Below are 18,449 nucleotides of genomic sequence, written 5' to 3'. Positions count from 1 at the left end.
GCCGCGGCTGTTGCTCGCGGCCGCCAGCTCCCGGGGTCACGTTGGGCTCGCAGGCCGGCGCTCCTGGGTTTTCCCGGGCTTGGCGCCCAGCGGTCCGGCCGGGCCGCGGAGCAGGGGGGGCGGCCGACGGCTCTCGCCCTGTCACTTCAGCCCCTGGGCAGGTTGCGGCCCTCCGTTTACAGAGGAGCGGGGCGAGGCTCAGAAGTTTTGACGGTGACGCAGCAGCTGGTCCCGGCCGGCCAGGGTCTGCGTGACTCATCGCGGACCCCTCCCTTGGGCTCGCGGAGGCGTGGACGCCTCTGGGGGCCGAAAGGGGTTTGGGAGGCGGAGAAGCGCCCCCGCCAAGTGCGTGCGGCTCTTGCCGGCCCCTGGGCCCCGGGGCGCTCCGTCCCGTTCCGCCCGGCCCGGGCTGCCAACCGCCCTGTGTTCTCCCGAGGGCCGCTCACAGGCCGCTTTCCTGAAACTTCCGTCCCCCCATCAGCGGCCCCGGGGGGGCGTGGTGCCACCCTCTCCCGACCCCTGCCGGTCCCCGGGATGCTGCGGCTCCGCCAGCCGGGAGCCCGGGGTCCCCGCGTACAGGTGCGGGCCCCCGGGAGGACTTGGCGCCACAGCCCCGGGGTCGCGCGCCCTCCCGGCGGGGTGCACGGCCCGGCCTGGGGTCTTCGGACGTGCGGCTCCGGGGAGTAATCGGACCCGGGAGGAGGCGCCCCCACCCCTTCTTACTCCCCTCCCCTTGGGGTCCCCACCTGCCCCGCCAGGGCTCCGGGACGGCGAGCAGCCCGGGCCCCGCCGCACCAGCCGCGGGACCGGCGGGGGCCCGCCGTCCCGCCGCGTCGGCCCCTCCCCCGCCCGCCCCGCCCCGCCCCGCCCCGCGCCGCGCCGGACACCCCGCCCCGAGGAGGCGGCCCGGCGATCTGCCGCCGAGCGAGGCTGGTGGCATGGGGGAGCCGCCGCCGCCGCCGCCGCCACCGCCGCCACACGCACGGTCTTTCCTAGCGAACCCGGGCGCCGCTCGGAGCACTAGCGACCCGGACGCCTAGGGACGGGGGGCGGCTAGGGGCGTGACATCCAGCGGAGGGCGCGGCCCGGGCTGCGCCTCCCGGACGCGCGGCTAGCCGCGGGGCGGTGGGGGCAGCGGGCGGGCGGCGGCGCCGGGAGAGTCGCCGGCGGGCCGGGCCGAGCGCCCAGGGCGCACCTGGCGGCGGCGCGGCCCGGCCGGACTGCGGGAGCAGGCGCGGCGGCGGCGGCGGTGGCGGCGGCAAGGATGTCGCAGCCGCCGCTGCTCCCCGCCTCGGCGGAGACTCGGAAGTTCACCCGGGGGCTGAGTAAGCCCGGCACGGCGGCCGAGCTGCGGCAGAGCGTGTCGGAGGTGGTGCGCGGCTCGGTGCTCCTGGTGAGTGCGGGACCGCGGAGGGAGACGGGAGGGCGGGCGGCCACCCCCTTCGCGTTCCTCTAAGTCGACCCGGCGGGGGCAGAGCCACCGACCCTCCTGGGTCTGCAGGATTAAGAGGTGGTGGAGGAGGCGGGTGTCGGACCGGGGAGAAGGGAAGATACGGGAGAGGGCACCAACTCCACCCTGCGCCCGTGGGTCCTCTCCCCGCTGCTGCCCACCTCCCTCCTGGGAAATTTCCTGGGAGGGAAATCGCCATCTCCTTCATTCCAACCCCCACCCCCCAACCCCAAGTTTACCAACTGAGAATTTATTCTCTCCTTTCCTCCATCCCTCCCACCCCACCCTTCTCCTCCTCCCTTATTTCGGGGGGTCGCGGGGGGGGGTGGTGCTTGACACCTGTGGCCTGGAGGGGCGCAGGGGAATGGATGTGGGAGCTTCCTCTTCCAGTCCGACACCCAGGGTGGGATACGGCCCCGCGGACCCCCTTTGGGTGGGCTGAGCCCCAGAAGGGCAAGGGTTTTGTAATCTCTCTTCCACTCCCTCCCCCTAGCCGGCATCCTGAGATTTGAGCGCCTCTTACGAAAGGTTAAGAGGCTTGCTAGGAATCGCTGGTGACTTCCGCAAGAGTGCAAATGACTACGATTTGGGGGATTCGTAGCAAGCTGCCCCGGGGATTAATCTGGTCCTAGCAGAAAGTCTTTTGAACATAGGCCTCTGAGTGTGAGGAAGATGAAGTTTTAAATCAACTTTTCGACTACTCGGGCTTGGTCCTGCTGTATTTGGAAACGCAGTACGCCCTGATCGCTTGGACGGTGCGAGAGAGGAGCGATGTCTGAGCAGCAGCGTGCCCTCGTGGGTAGCTGGACACTTTCAGCAGCTCCTTGCACCGGGCTCTGGCGTTTGTTTTCTTGGAAGGGGCTTGTTTGTGGGTGAGTGACTTGTGCTTGTTGGGCCTTGGAAGTGATTCTTAGGGCTTCGTGGGGCTGTGTGTGGGGTATTGTCTTGGTGGATTGCTGGGTCCCTTAACACAGGGCCTGGCTCATCCTTTTGGTGGCAGATAGATGCCCTTCCTGGCCAGACACAGAATGACATGTGTGATGTTTGTGGAGAATGGAGATGAAGCTTCACTGATTTCCATAGCTAGTTGGCTCAGTTTTATTTTTCTCTCCATGGCTCTGACAGCTCTCTCTAGATTCCTTAAACTCCAATCTGTTCAGTAATAAGGAATTTTTGTTTTTCTGTTTTTACTGAAGTTGATCATTTGATGATAAGGAGTAAAGCGGGAATTGATAATGACCAAAACCTGGGATCTCTTCCTGCCTTTCATTGCTTTGGCCTAAGTAGTATATCCTGCATCTTCCTGACTTTTGCCAACATGTGTATGTTAAGGATAAACCCCACAAACATCTGTGGCATCCTGTTCTGTTGTGAAAGGAAACTTAGTTCTTTTAACTGGGGGCACTAATAATATCCCACTATTAGAAATTTGAATCAAAAGAAGAATAAATAAAATCATGAGTTCCATACTGCAGGCAGACCTGGACTGAAAAGGAGGTTCTAATTTAACAAGCCATTAGGTCAAGTACAACACTGCTCACCACTGCTGTGCAGCAGTCCTTGAATTCAGCAGCCTTTCCCGTAGGAGGCTGGCCTGCTGATAGTGACCCAGTAGTATCCATTCCCGTGTGTGACATGCTGCTGCTGTGTTCTATCTCACGACACGTTAACAGTACATCTCTTTTTCCCTGGACACCCTGAAGCATGAACAGTCAGACGTTTGGCTGATGTCTCAACTCTTAGCGATGTCCACCTGCAACCGCTTGTCTGATGAAACAAACTCAAAATATGGGAAAGTCAAGTGGGCCTCCTTGGGCCTTTGAACGGCTCCCGAGCTAAAAGGGAAATGCGTTGCAGTGGTTCTGCTTTGCAGATGGAGAGAATTTGGAATAACTTACAGATACTAAAAATTACCCATCACCCTCACCCCCCTCACCTCCTGCCGGGTACTCTGCCACCACCTGCTGCTTCTTGCTGCTTCCGTGTCTGTCAGGAAGCCACAGCAGGTGCACCTGTCTCGGCTTAGTTCTAGGAAGGTCTAAGAAGGTACCCAGACCCTTGCAGGAGGCAGAGCAGCAACCAGCCCAGGGTTTGGAATCCCAGGGTCCGCTGATCAGCCTGGACGGAGGTAACACTCTGCTCCGTCGGCAGCCTGAGTCAGTGCTAATAGCATAGTAAGCACACAATAAATGTTTCTTACCTAGCTGACTACTGTAGCAGTTCTGTAGATTGACTGAAAGGAGAACACGGAGTACAGACTTAACTAGCTCTTCTCATGCTTCTAGTACTGCTGAATGGCTGTGACATCAGAAACAACAGAATTAAGTAATTCAGTGGGTGATAAAGGCTGCCATTAGCAAATAAGGTGTACTCATAGATTTTTGTTTGTTTGTTTGATAGGCTCACTTTTTATAGGCTCAGGTTTGTGGGCCTTTAAAGATGATATTAATTTGTAAACCTTGGAAAAAATGCAAAAAAGTGGAGAGAATATCATAATGAACCTTCATAATCCATCAACCAGATTCAATAATTATCAAGATTTTGCTAAACTTGCTTTAACTATCCCGCTTTCCCCCTCCATTTTTGTGTGATTGCGAGTTCTATGGTGCCCATCATTCATCCAGTTGTTGTTTAGTTGCTAAGTCATATTATTAAAAATAGGTATATTTTCCCACATAACTGTAATGCCATTATGTCAAAGTTAGCAATAATCTGTTGAAATACTCTTCAGACTTCCCAGTTTGCTTCAGAAACATCTTTGAATGGTGGTAGTTTGTTCTCATCAGGATCCTAAAAAGTTTTGCTGGCCGTTTCAAATGTGGTTTGTTCTTTCATGAGCTTTAGAATTAGTAATGATGGAGTGAACCCTCCCGGGAGTCCGAAGTCCTGGGTTTAACCTGAGAAGTTTGGTAGTGCAAAGCGTGGGCTCTGAAGTCAGAGCACCTGGGCTGTAGTTCCAGCTCTGCCCTGTGCAGTCTTAGGCACATAATTCAGCCTTGGTGAGTTTTCTTACCTGTAGCACAGCAGAGATAGTATTTGTACTTACTTTCCATGGTTATTGAGAGGATTTAGTGAGCAGTATGGGTAAAGCTCTTAAACAGTGCCTGGTCAATATCCTACCAGTACTTAAGTCACCCTGGGTTGGTCCCTTAATTTCTCTGCACCTCAGGGCTCCTGTTCTTGTAAATGAGAAGCTGTTCTAGATTGCTCTAGAGTCCCTTTCCCGACCAACAGGCTTCGATTCAAAGATGCTTTTATAGGAGTTGTTGTCATTGTTCAGTCACTAAATTGTGTCCGACTCTTTTATAAGTGCAGTAGAACTACTGCTACTTGTAATGTTCCTAACTGTGGAAGATGTCATTTATGATTTTGGGTAGTGAAAGAAAAATCGTCACAGTTCCAGAATCAGCTTTCCGTGATTGAGCACAGTCAGGAGGGCAGCATGTTCAGATCATAGGCAAGCTCAGGAAAAAAACTAGAAATAATTCCCTGAGCAGTGTTGAGTAGTGATTGGACCTTTCAGATGTATTAAAGATAGCATCGTAATGGCCTAGATCTAAGGAAGTATACCACCCAGGGCCTAAAAATATCCTTTCTCTGAAAGATCTGTGTGAATATTGGGACGGGGCCCTTCACGTGGGTTTGGCAGCTCCACGCGCTTGGGTATTGCTGCCCAAGTCACCTGGCCTCCTTGCCGATCTTATCTCAGCGTGCCCAGCTTGAGGCCCTCCTTCGCCATTAAGTCCCTGCTGGTGACACCATTCCACAGGCATCCGAGAACCCTGCAGTGTGAGATGAAGTAAAACCAAGTTAGGCCGGCACCACAGTTCCCTTTGTGTAACTGGAGGGGGACGGACAGGCATGATAATCTCCGGAGTGCCGCCCTGGGGCCCTTCTCACCCTCCCAGTTCTGTATGATCCTAGGTAACCTGAGACCCGAGAGGTGGTGTTCTTTGAAATCCCCAGATAACGTAAAACCTCATTTTGGCTGTAATTTTAAATCAGATAGGATAGTAAATCGGTAACTGGACTGGCCTGGGCTTCACCTCACCGTCTTTCTCCACCCTCTGGTGGAGTCCCAACAACAGAAATGTCCCAGCATACAGCAAGCAGGGCGAAGGCCCATCTCCAACTCGATAATCAACAACAGGTGTGTGTTTCTTTGGTTTCTGGTCTATTTGAATATTGGGAGACAGGAGAGCATTCGTAATGCCTTGAGTTTGAAAAGGGAGGAGTGGAACTGTGAAACCTTTATCCACGTTTGTCGAGGGCCTGTTCTGTTCTAGGACTTTTTGCTGGGTGCTGAGGATCTGCTGTTGTTTAGAGCAGGCTCTTGCCTTGAAGGGTTTATGATCTAAACTCTCAGCAGGTGGACAGGTCAGTCTTCAACACAAGGATAGCAGTAGGCTGAAATACATCAAACACATGTGAAGGAACACATACTAAGAAGGAGCAGAGAAAGATAACGTAACAGAGAATTGATACACTCGGGAAAGGGTTTGTGAGGAACTGAACGGGACCTGGGAGATGCCGAGACAAGGGAGACTTTTCTCCCAGAAAGGAATGAGAGGCAGAGACCAAGCACATACTTCGAAGGCCTGGCTAGGCCAAGAGGGAGCAGAGCAGCTTGGGCAGGGAAGGGTAAGGTTTAGGAGGAAGGGAGAGAAGTTTTGAGAAATACAGTTGCTAACTTGGAGGACAGTTTTCAATGACTGGCTGAGAACAGATCATAAAATAGACGTTTTTTCTTCTTGTCTTTTTGAAACCTATTTTAGGAAAGAGGTTCAAACCAGTCCCTGAACATACTCTTCTTAGAGATTGTTCCCTCTGCGTAATCTTGGGGGTAAATTATGTGACAGTTTTGTGTCACACAGTCCTAAGGACACAAAGTGAAGTCTTTGGCATAGAACAAAAACAGGCCTCTGTGTGTGTCAACTTTTAGGGTACACATGAGTGAGCAGTAAGTCAAACATGGTGGGTACACCACTGAGTAAATTATATCACAGAAAAGTATTGATCCCACCTTATATACCACATACTGAAATAAGTGATAACTACATGTAAGAGACACACGTAAAATAAGTCAAAGAAACAGCATAAAACACGGATGAATAATCATGTAAGGGTAGAGAGGGGTTTCTTTGAAGAATGAAAGTAAAGGACAAAACCAGTTTGGCCTGGGCCTGGGAGGTGAACTCAGGGCCTTGCCGTTGATGAGCAGAGGACTTTGATCAGGTTTCTTCACTGTCTCAGTTTACTCATCTGAGAATTGGGATTGTTGGGTATTATTATCTCAGGGAGTTCTTAAAATAAAGATTAAAAGATATAATGTGTGTAAAGATACTTAATAGTAAGTGCTTAACAAAGGTAAGCTCATATTGTAATGAAAGATTGCTCATCTTGACTAAATGAATCTGGAGACAGCACTTACTAAGCACTTACTGTGTCCTAGGATATGTGTCAGGGCTTTACACATAGGAGGTCGAGTCATTTCAAGGTCAGAGGCTGTAAGTGGGGGAATCTGTGTCTGGAACCTGGGGACTGTGGCTTCAGACCATGTGTCCCTACTCACCACCCTGCCTCCTGCCTCCTCAGGCAAGCACTCAAACCTACGTTCTCTGTGTCACAAGCACCATAAATTTAAAAGCCAATAATAAGCTTAGAAACAATATTTGTCCTCTTCTGTATATCTATATCTCAGTCATAGTGTTAAGTTTTAAAAAAATATAATGAGAGCTCTTAGGAGTCAATTAAAAAAAGAAAAATATGCCGGAAGAAAAATAGGAAAGGACATTCATAGGTAGTTCCTCAAAGAAAGGAATACAGTTAACCAATAAAGAACAGGAAAAAAAAAAAAGTTCAGCCCTGCCAATGATTACAGAAACACTAATTAAAACAGGATGCTATCTTTGCCCGATAAATTTGCAAAGATAGAGAAGGTTTTGCAAGGATGGGCGAGCCAGGCACTTTTGTTTGCAGGGTCGCCTCATCTCACAGTTCCATTCATATGGCATTTTATGAGAATTGTGTCTCCTAGGTTTTTTAACGCGATGAATGCTATGACTACATGAGCTGGGCTATATGTATCAAGAACTTTAACATGCTCCATTCTTTGGCTCAGTTCTTAAACAACTGTAGGAACTCCCCCTGAGGACTGGACTGAAATATACCTAAATGACAGCGTCTAAAGTCACAGTGCTGAGGGTTCAGGGCAAAAAATGTAAACCACCGACCCACTGCAAACTCTCTAAAGGTCTTAACAGTAATCTAAATGAATTGTGGGGTTGGGTTGTTTATGATGCCATGAAGTTTAGTTTTAGAAGAATAATGACTTGAGAAAATTCTTCCCTAATCATGTCGGGAGGCAGTGAGGCCTGTGGTCAAGTTCGGGGACCTGAGTTCTGTTACCGCTTTAATACTAACCACGGGGTGACTTCAGGCTGTGGCCCCGCAGCCTGGTTCTGCCCTTAGTGTGGGGCAGAGTCTCAGTCCTCACCCCTTAAGCCATGAGATGGCCCCTGCCTTGAAAGAGGTGGGTTTTCTTGTGCCAGGAAAGCATGTGGGGTCTCCCTCATAGGTTCTTGGGTTTCCACCCATCCCTTTGCTTATGTTCTGTCGGCTAAAGCAAATCTCTTGGCCACACTCCCAACTGCAGAGGGCAGGGAAGCCTGGTCCCGCCTGTGGGCCTTTGGAGAGCGGAGGTCTGTGGTGAGCCGTGCTCCGGGCTGCTGCCACCTGCCACCCCGTCCTCCGGCTCCTGCCTCTCCTCTGGCCCCTGCCGGTTAACACCCTTCCTCTCTGGTCTCTGCTTCCACTCTTACTCCATCCCTAGGACTTCAGTTCTGAATCCTTAACGCACCAGTTGGAATAGGAAATGGCAACCCACTCCACTGTTCTTACCTGGAAAATTCCATGGACAGAGAGCCTGGTGGGCTACAGTCCATGGGGTCACAAAAGAGTTGAACACAACTGAGCGCACTGCACACCACACCGGTGCCCACACTGCCTCCCGCTGCCCTGGGATTAGGAGCCTCTTCCCTGGACTATAAGGTACTCTCCTTACTAGGCACCACCTGTGCATTGCTCACCAGCCCGGCTTTTCCATCTTCTGGTTGCCAGGCTCTCTCGTACCCCACGGCCTTGGCAAGAGCTCTTGCCCCTGCCTCGTATAGAAATCACCACCCTGCCTCCTTCCTCATGGCCAGGCCACCCGCCTGGGTCTTTGGAACTGTGCCTGCAGGTCCTTGCCTCTCAGAGGCCTTGCCTATCCACCCAGACTGTTCTTTCCTTTGTACCCCTTAACACAAGTTATATATTGACGGATACATATGTTTGTGTGACCTCTGTTTCCCTCCCTGGCCTGTTGGTTCACTATGGTTTCCCCAGTACCTGGCAATTAGCAGGGGCTCAATAGACATATAGGAGAAGGCAATGGCACCCCACTCCAGTACTCTTGCCTGGAAAATCCCATGGATGGAGGAGCCTGGTGGGCTGCAGTCCATGGGGTCGCTAAGAGTCGGACACGACTGAGCGACTTCACATTCACTTTTCACTTTCATGCGTTGGAGGAGGAAACGGCACCCCACTCCAGTGTTCTTGCCTGGAGAATCCCAGGGACGGCGGGGCCTGGTGGGCTGCCGTCTATGGGGTCGCACAGAGTCGGACACGACTGAAGTGACTTAGCAGCAGCGGCAGCAATAGACATATATTTTTTAAAATTTTTATTGAAATGTAGTTTATTTACAATGTTGTATTAGCTTCAGGTGCACAGCAAAGTAATTCAGTTATGCATATATATATATATATATATATATATATATATATATATAAGTACTTTTGGCATCACCAGCTCAACAGACACGAGTGCGCAAACTCCGGGAAATGGTGAAGGCCGGGGAAGCCTGGAGTGCCGCAGTCCATGGGGTCGCAGAGTTGGACATGACTGAGTGACTAAACAGCAATAACTGTATATTTTGATGATGAAAGATTCCTAAAGTCTCTACATCTGACATGTTTTGTTTTAAAATCTTTTTTTGATTCCCCACTGCCCCTAATTTGTCTGTCTCCCCTGCAATTTCTATTTATTTCATTCCAGCCTGTCTCCCTCCGCCAGGTTAATTTTCCTAATGTACAGGATGTGTTGTATCATTAGTTTCTCATTGCCGCCTGATAGATTTGATAACATTCATGTAAGTAAGAATGCATCATTTTGGGGCTGGCCCTTTGTCTGCTTTAGTTTAGGAAAAAGCGGTTGGCAGTACACCTGTATGACCTTTGCATAAGTTTTGAGAGCGGCTACACAGTTTAATTTAACCGTAACTTGGTGATGGCTAGGGAAGCCTGGCGTGCTGCAGTCCGTGGGGTCGCAAAGAGTTGGACACGACTGAGAGACTGAACTGACCCGAACACATTTTAATACAAGTAAAGTTAATTTCCTTTTTTAGGGCAGTTTGTTTTCACCAACTCCGTTGAACTCCAGTGTGTAAAATGACACAGTGATCTGATTCTTATGTTAGGTATTTGGTAACTCGTTTATCTGAGAGCAAAACAAAAACACAAAGAATAAAAATCTGGAAGTGTTTTTCTATCCCTAGAGTCATCAGTTCTGCAAATCATCAAGGGTACTTGGATGAGGAAGTTTTTTTCGGTTTTGTTTACATCTCTGTCACTTTTTCTTGAATGGACTCCTTTAACTCTTATCAGCAAGTTGAAGGCAAGGAGACTTATAGTCTGATCAGGACTCTAATGCCAAATGGTGTGTTGAAATCTCCCTGTCCCTCATTTCTTTGAAGTTGGCAGGAATAAATCCAGTTAAGATAGTGCTTGGGTATGTCTGCTTAGGGAGGCTGGTTGGGTCAGTGCGTGTGTTAGAGACATGCCCACTTAATTTATTATAGATTAACATTTGTTGAATGTTAATCTGAAACTGAATCTGAAAGCAAATGTCAGTGAACTGCCTACGGTCTCCATTGGCCACGAGAAGTTTATTCTCAAATTCTTTTGTATTTACAGATTCACATACTGTTTTCATAGAGAAAATACACATTCTGACATATAGATTAAGGAAAGTTCTTTACCATGAAGAGTTAAAAAAAATAAACAGTGTATATAGGTTGTTCACTTTTTAAAGTATAAACACTATTTTGTTGATGAAGAAGTATTATGGTATATGCTAAGTCACTTCTGCTGCTGCTGCTGATGCTAAGTCGCTTCAGTCGTGTCCAACTCTGTGCGACCCCATGGACGGCAGCCCACCAGGCTCCCCCGTCCCTGGGATTCTCCAGGCAAGAACACTGGAGTGGGTTGCCATTTCCTTCTCCAATGCATGAAAGTGAAAAGTGAAAGTGAAGTCACTCAGTTGTGTCCGACTCCCAGCGACCCCATGGACTGCAGTCTACCAGTCTCCTCCGTCCATGGGATTTTCCAGGCAAGAGTACTGGAGTGGGGTGCCATTGCCTTCTCCGTAAGTCACTTCACTTGTGTTCAACTCTTTGTGACTGCGTGGACTGTAGCCTACCAGGCTCCTCTGTCCATGGGATTTTCCAGGCAAGAATACTGGATTGGGTTGCCATTTCCTTCTCCAGGAAGTAAAAGTCGCTCAGTCATGTCCAACTCTGCGAGCCCATGGGATTTTTTAGGCCAGAATACTGGAGTGGGTAGCTATTCTCTTCTCCAGGGGATCTTCTCGACCTAGGGATTGAACCCAGGTCTCCCACATTGCAGGCGGATTCTTTACCAGCTGAGCCACCAGGGAAGCCCAAGAATGCTGGAGTGGGTAGCTTATCCCTTCTCCTCCAGTGAATCTTCCCAGCCCAGGAATTGAACTGGAGTCTCCTTCATTGAAGGCAGATTCTTTACCAGCTGAACTGGCAGGAAATACTGGAATGGGTTGCCATTTACTTCTCCAGGATATCTTACTGAACCAGGGAATGAACCCAGGTTTCCTGCATTGGCAGGAGGATTGTTTACTCTTTGAGCCCCCAGGGAAGTCCATTAGGAAGGAGGACAGATAGAAACAAAAAGCAAAAATGATGATTAATCTAAAAAATTAAGCTATGCTCTTGTTTCAGGAATAAGGTAAATATCAGATGTTTAGTCTCTGACTTCTGGGACATAGGAAATACCCTGGTATACCCAAGTTCTGTTAATAGGGGAGTAATTCTGTGACAAGTGGTGGTAGGATATATTGGATAAGAACCTGGGCTCAGGAGATCCTAGACCCAGCTCTTCAGAGAAAGCCCTGCTTTCTCAATCTCTCGACCCCAGGAATGGATATCATAATGACACTTTCTTGTAGATGTTTGTGGTGATTAAGTGAGAAGATGCGTAAAAAACACTTAGAATAGGGTCTGGTGCACAGTATATACCCAATAGTACACGCTTTTGTGATTTATGAGGGCATCCTAAAGGAATATCATATAACTCTAAAAGAGCTCCTTCAGGAGAACTTATAACAGGAAAATTATAATGTTGGGTGAAAAAGAAATAGTACGTGGAAACATTAATAGGCATGTCACAGTTGTGAAAGAAATAACCTGTGGGTAAGAGAAATTTTGAAAGAAAATGCATGAAAAGGGAATATGACTTGTTCTTTGTATATTCTAATGTTTCTTATCTAGCTTTCATAAGTGAATAGATAATTATCAAGAAAAAAGTAATGAATATAGAAGGAAAATTTTGGTGCTTCTTTAAGACACTCCAATTAGTACTCTTTGAAAATTGTACCTCTTGACGTTTATGTATGTGTGCACCTTAATGTAAAATGTGTGCCTGGAATAAGATATACACGTGCATCTTGGTAGCAGAAATATTGTCAACCAGTTAAGAGTTCTGTTTTGAATGTTCAAGGAGGAAGGAGACCCAGGTTAAATAATTAAATCTTGCGTTTGGCAGTTTTATGAAATCCTTTCCAAAGAACATCTTGCTTGGGCCTCTGGAAAATCTAGTTAGACAGACAGGGATAGTGTTTTTTTTTTTTTTTAATTTCTTTTTTGATGAGGAGACTGCAGACTAGAGAAATCAAGTGACTCACTTAAGGTCACCTGGCTGATAGCTGACATTTTTTCTTGATAAGATGGCAGGGACTGTCAGAAGATATCATTTTAAAATTTGAGTTTCTCAGAAACTTTTAAATGGTTAACTCAAATCATTATATGCCTTTCTGGAAAGTACCATGAATTCTCTGGGTTGGTAGAAATCATACTGTTTTGGAGGTAAAAGGTAGTTTAGAGGTTGTGTGTTCCAGCTTCCTAGTTTTACAGATGAGGAAGATAAGGTGTGCTGTGGTTAACTGATTTGTCTGTGGTCATACAGTCTGTATTACAGACAGGAGTGAGATCCAGTTTATGGCTCTTGATCCAATGTATTTTCTGCTGATCACAGGAAATAATTGAATTTACCTTGTTTGCTCTTGCATTTCATCAAATATCTTTACAGACCGTGGTAATCAGATAATATCAGAATATGAAACATCTATTTGTACCATGATCTCTTTCCCGTTTATATATTTCATTAGTCTTAAGCCAGTTTATGGGTGATTGACATTCACTTTTCCATAAGCCAAGAAATACATTCTTCATTTTGGTTTAAGGAATATTAGGACAGAGAGAAAGAAATAAAAAAGCCAGAATGACAAGATTAATCTAAAAAAGATCTCAATAGAAACTCATTGATGAAGGAAGAATTAATTAGTAGTCAAATAATATTTTTTAAGGGATATAAGATCATAGTTTTATGTGTACTTTGGTTAAAATAATTATGTAGCTTGAGGGAAAAAACCTTTCCTGGACCTACTAACCTAAAGTTCTTTAATGTAGAATAATAAACTCTGTTAATCTAGGTCATTTTACCTTTCAGGCTGCTTTCCCTTGGCTAAAATAAATATTCAGCTATAAATGGCAGTTTGTTCAAGTTATATCATTACAGAAAGAGTTGCATTTGTAATACTATTTAGAGAATTTATTTAATCTGTCATTCTAACATATTGCTGTTTTCTTAAGTAGAAAGCAGAGTTCCTATGGTGATAGCAGAGGTGCCATAATATTTATAGTATATTACATTCATTTATAAACCATTACACTAGCTAGAATTTACAGCGTATTTAATCTCTGAGGTTAACTTTTTTTTTTTCTCTCCAGTCTTTTAATATGTTCATAGCCATTTAAAATGTTTTTTATTCTTGGAAGAAAACCTTCTGAGAGAATGTTGGTTATTTGTTTTCAAAAGAATAGAAATAACTATTTTATGATTTTTTTTTATGGAAGAATGTGTGTACTCTACTGATTTCTTTGTAGGTGATTTTGTGAAAAACCAATTAATACATCAAATTTTAATTTATCAGAAGCCAATTAATGTATCAAATTTGTTGTTCTTCAGTCCCTCAGTCCTGTCCGCCTCTTTGTGTCCCCATGGTCTGCAGCATGCCAGGCTCCACTGTCTCCTCACAGCTTCATTGAGTCATGCAAGCCCCTTCACCACAGCAAGGCTGTGATCCATGCAGGGGACTTAAAACTAGAAGCCACTTAAACCCGAGATGGGCTGAGATTCCTGACACAGTGTGTTTCTCCAGTTACTGTATCAGGCGTACCTGCTGGAGACTGTCTAGGTGGGATGGTGGGGATGGGCTCCTTTGGTGGATACTGGGGAGAGGGGTCCAGAATAGCTTCCAGAATCTGAGAGAATCACAGATGTCCTCTCCCATAGCTTCAGTTGTTGGAAATGACCAGGAAGAGTCCTGACTTCTTTGCTTACCACTTGGCGTCTTGGTGTCTTAAAGCAAGCCCCACCCACCTACCCCCATCCTCCCAGCATGCCGCAGTGAGCCCCATACTCCTTGTCAGGAGACCTGGACTCCCCCTGTGATGCCCGCCTCTTCATGGTCTTGACCCAGTGTCACCTCTGTGACGTAGGGGGACGCTGACCAGCCTGCAGGGGATTTAAGCTCCTTTCTGACCGGGTTTTTTGCCCTGGAGCCTGGCCTGGTGCTGCCCTGGAGCTCATTTCCATCAGAGGTGACCTTTGGGAGAGGAGGGGCAGAGGCCAGATGGAGCCCAGTCTCCTCTGCTCCAGGCTTCCTCGTGATCTTCTCTATTATCAGGCCAGGGTGTCTTGCCCTGGAGCCTCCTGAGATTCAGCTTCTCTTGTTTATCCTTTAGTTGGGATCTTAGCAGATCTTGAGGCATTTTTTTCTATTTGGCTACTTAACAATGACATTAGCAGACAAAAATGCCCTGTTGTTAATACCATTTTTTAAGCTCTTGTGCTGTAATGTTCACTAGATCCCCAGTTGTCTCTGGTCATCAATGTACTCAATAGACTTTGAAGGATAAACATTGAGATAAACCTTGTCCTCGGAGAGTGTGCAGCCTAGAGGGAAAAGGAGCGCAGACAGGACCCAGGGAGCTCTTGGGTTGGTATTCTCCTTCAACAGTCTTTTGCCTCTTGGCTGTTTGCACCCTGGAAGGAAGAAGGACAGTTGCGACGAGAGCAGGTCGAGTTCCTAGGAATGTGCTGAGAGTGAAGGTGGCTTTTGGGGGACCAGAAGCGTACTGGGACCTCAACTATTACACTGCTTTCCTGAGACCCAGGAAACATGAAGCTTGACCTGCATGTTCACTGTAGGAGTAGTGACAGGATGTTTGTCTCATGAAGGTATTAAATAGAGGAAATGCACCTCAATGGGAAGAGTGCAGTGGGAATTGTGGGTGAGGCTCAAAGGCACCGACCAGGAGCGCAAGAGAGGGAGGGAAGGGGTTTCATTTTTATGATAATGTTGCTATTGACGTCCTAAAGAGGCCTAAATTAAGATCTTTAGCTGTGCACAAGTAATTTGCCAACTAGGAAGAACAGATTGGGCATTTAAGAGATTTATTTCTCATGGCATCTAAAATATGTTCTGAGTCGCAAAGACCCCCAAATATACAAGGATTTGGATCTGGATCCTTATTTAGTCCTTAAGTCATATGAAACTTATGTTAAATAATATAGTATCATATTAACATATTAAACTTATGTTAAATAATATGGTAGTGTATTATCATAGCTATTTATATTGCTATCATTGAGGGTGTAAGAACTGTAAAACCTCAGCTTTCTTCAGAAGTGAAAAGGAAACCAATTTTCGTGGGGCTCCAGATTAAAAATAATCTGAGTTGATTGTGAGAACTGTGCATGAAAAGGAAATTCAGTTTTTTATGCAAAATTGTTGGTGACTTTAAGCTCTATGGAACACAGATTTGCAATGTGCTATTGCCTGGGTTTTCAGTGATTGTAAAAGATAGTGACTACTTAGCATGGGGGCTGTTGGAGGCAAGGTGACATCCTGCTGATTGCAGTTAGGCTAATACTGAGAGGTGACAATACTGATAATGATATGTAATAACAGGCATAGCTGATACATAACAAATGCCACTTTTCAAGTGCAGAGGAATATCTTTATTCATAAAATACTAAAACTGGTTCTATGTAAAGGTACGTTACTTGGTTTAGGCTAAATTCTTATTTAGTTTCATTGATTGATTTTGATTTTTGCTTCCTACTTTAAGACTGTATGGATTATGTTAGTAAGCCCTTGGGAAAAGAAATGAACAAGTGCTTGACTGACAAATAAATATACATATTATAGGTGCTTCCACATCTGTATTTCTATGTATCTGAATAGATTTTAAGTTTTTAATTGTACTATGCCAAAGCTTTTGACTGTGTGGATCACAATAAACTGTGGAAAATTCTGAAAGAGATGGGAATACCAGACCACCTGACCTGCCTCTTGAGAAACCTGTATGCAGGTCAGGAAGCAACAGTTAGAACTGGACATGGAACAACAGACTGATTCCAAATAGGTAAAGGAGTATGTCAAGGCTGTATATTGTCACCCTGCTTATTTAACTTCTATGCAGAGTACATCATGAGAAACGCTGGGCTGGAAGAAGCACAAGCTGGAATCAGGATTGCCGGGAGAAATATCAATAACCTAAGATATGCAGATGACACCACCCTTATGGCAGAAAGTGAAGAAGAACGAAAGAGCCTCTTGATGAACTTGGAACAGGAGAGTGAAAAAGTTGGCCTAAAGCTCAACATTCAGAAAACGAAGATCATGGTATCTGGTCCCATCACCTCATGGCAAACAGATGGGGAAACAGGGGCTGACTTTATTTTTCTGGGCTCCAGAATCACTGCAGATGGTGATTACAGCCATGAAATTAAAAGACGCTTACTCCTTGGAAGGAAAGTTATGACCAACCTAGACAGCATATTGAAAAGCAGACACATTACTTTGCCAACAAAGGTCCGTCTAGTCAAGGCTATGGTTTTTCCAGTGGTCATGTATGGATGTGAGAATTGGACTATAAAGAAAGCTGAGCGCTGAAGAATTGATGCTTTTGAACTGTAGTGTTGGAGAAGACTATTGAGAGTCCCTTGGACTTCAAGGAGAGCTAACCTGTCCATCCTAAAGGAGATCAGTCTTGGATATTCATTGGAAGGACTGATGTTGAAGCTGAAACTCCAATACTTTGGCCACTTGATGTGAGGAACTGACTCATTTGAAAAGAACCTGATGCTGGGAAAGATTGAGGGCAGGAGGAGAAGGGGACGACAGAAGATGAGATGGTTGGGTGGCATCACCGACTTGATGGACATGGGTTTGAGTTAAACTCCAGGAGTTGGTGATGGACAGGGAGGCCTGGCGTGCTGCGGTTCATGGGGTTGCAAAGAGTCGGACACGACTGAGCGACTGAACTGACTGAACTATAGTTGATGTTCAATATTATATGTTACAGCTATACAGTATGTATGTGAAGTGAAAGTTGGTCCTTTGTGTTCGACTCTGCGACCCCATGGACTATGCAGTCCATGGAATTCTCCAGGCCAGAATACTGGAGTGGGTAGCTATTCCCTTTTCCAGGGGATCTTTCCAACCCAGGGATTGAACCCAGGTCTCCCGCATTGCAGGTAGATTCTTTACCAGCTGAGCCACCAGGTAATATTGATTCACAATTTTTAAAGGATATATTCCTCTTACAGTTGTTATAAACTACTCACTGCATTCCCCATGTTGTACACATGCATGGAGTTAATTGAACATCTGTTGGGCTCCTGCCTGTGCCAAGCACTGAGCAACTAGGGGGAACCAGGATGAATAAGATATCCTTTCCTACCTTGCTGAAGGACTGATAGGGGAGAGAAGACGGCCAAATAAACTATATACATGTTTAAACTGAAGATGAGCTTCCCACGTTGTTCAGTGGTAAAGAATTCACCTGCCAGTGCAGGAGATGTGGGATTGATCTCTGGGTCAGGAAGATCCCCTGGAGAAGGAAATGACAACTCAATCCAGTGTTCTTTGCCTGGGAAATCCCCTGGACAGAGGAGCCTGGTGGGCTACAGTCCATGGGGTTGCAAAAGAGTCAGACACGATTCAACAACTAAACACGAATAACAAATTGAAGATAAGAAAATTAATGGTTACTCAGCAAAGAGCCCATCTTTGCATGAAATGTTCCCTTGGTATCTCTCATTTTTTTGAAGAGATCTCCAGTCTTTCCCATTCTATTGTTTTCCTCTATTTCTTTGCATTGATTGCTGAGGAAGGCTCTTATCTCTCCTTGCTATTCTTTGGAACTCTGCATTCACATGCATATATCTTTCCTTTTCTCCTTTGCTTTTTGCTTCTCTTCTTTTCACAGCTATTTGTAAGGCCTCCCCAGACAGCCATTTTGCTTTTTTGCATTTCTTTTTCTTGGGGATGGTACAATGTCACGAACCTCCGTCCATAGTTCATCAGGCACTCTATCCATCAGATCTAGTCCCTTAAATCTATTTCTCACTTCCATTGTATAATTATAAGGGATTTGATTTAGGTCATACCTGAATGGTTTAGTGGCTTTCCCTACTTTCCTCAATTTAAGTCTAAATTTGGCAATAAGGAGTTCATGATCTGAGCCACAGTCAGCTCCCGGTCTTGTTTTTGCTGACTATATAGAGCTTCTCCATCTTT

General features: G+C 46.5%; 1 protein-coding gene across 4 annotated transcripts in view; it reads left to right on the top strand.

The window, feature by feature from the left end:
* Nucleotides 1-1,233: 1,233 nt before the first annotated feature.
* Nucleotides 1,234-18,449, top strand: part of DOCK9 (dedicator of cytokinesis 9) — a 324,937-nt gene continuing 307,721 nt past the window's right edge. For 3 of the 4 annotated variants that reach the window (XM_061435266.1, XM_061435276.1, XM_061435256.1), the window contains exon 1: nt 1,234-1,393. In XM_061435266.1, coding sequence (XP_061291250.1) covers nt 1,265-1,393 — 129 coding nt within the window. In that variant the 5' untranslated portion in view covers nt 1,234-1,264. The remainder of the gene's footprint in view (nt 1,394-18,449) is intronic. The other variant, XM_061435261.1, reaches the window with a different exon arrangement.

The sequence above is a fragment of the Bos javanicus genome, chromosome 12 (genome assembly GCF_032452875.1).
Source record: "Bos javanicus breed banteng chromosome 12, ARS-OSU_banteng_1.0, whole genome shotgun sequence".
Classification (NCBI taxonomy): domain Eukaryota; kingdom Metazoa; phylum Chordata; class Mammalia; order Artiodactyla; family Bovidae; genus Bos; species Bos javanicus.
Note: the sequence above shows the minus strand (reverse complement) of the source record. Positions and strands in the feature narration are given on the sequence as shown.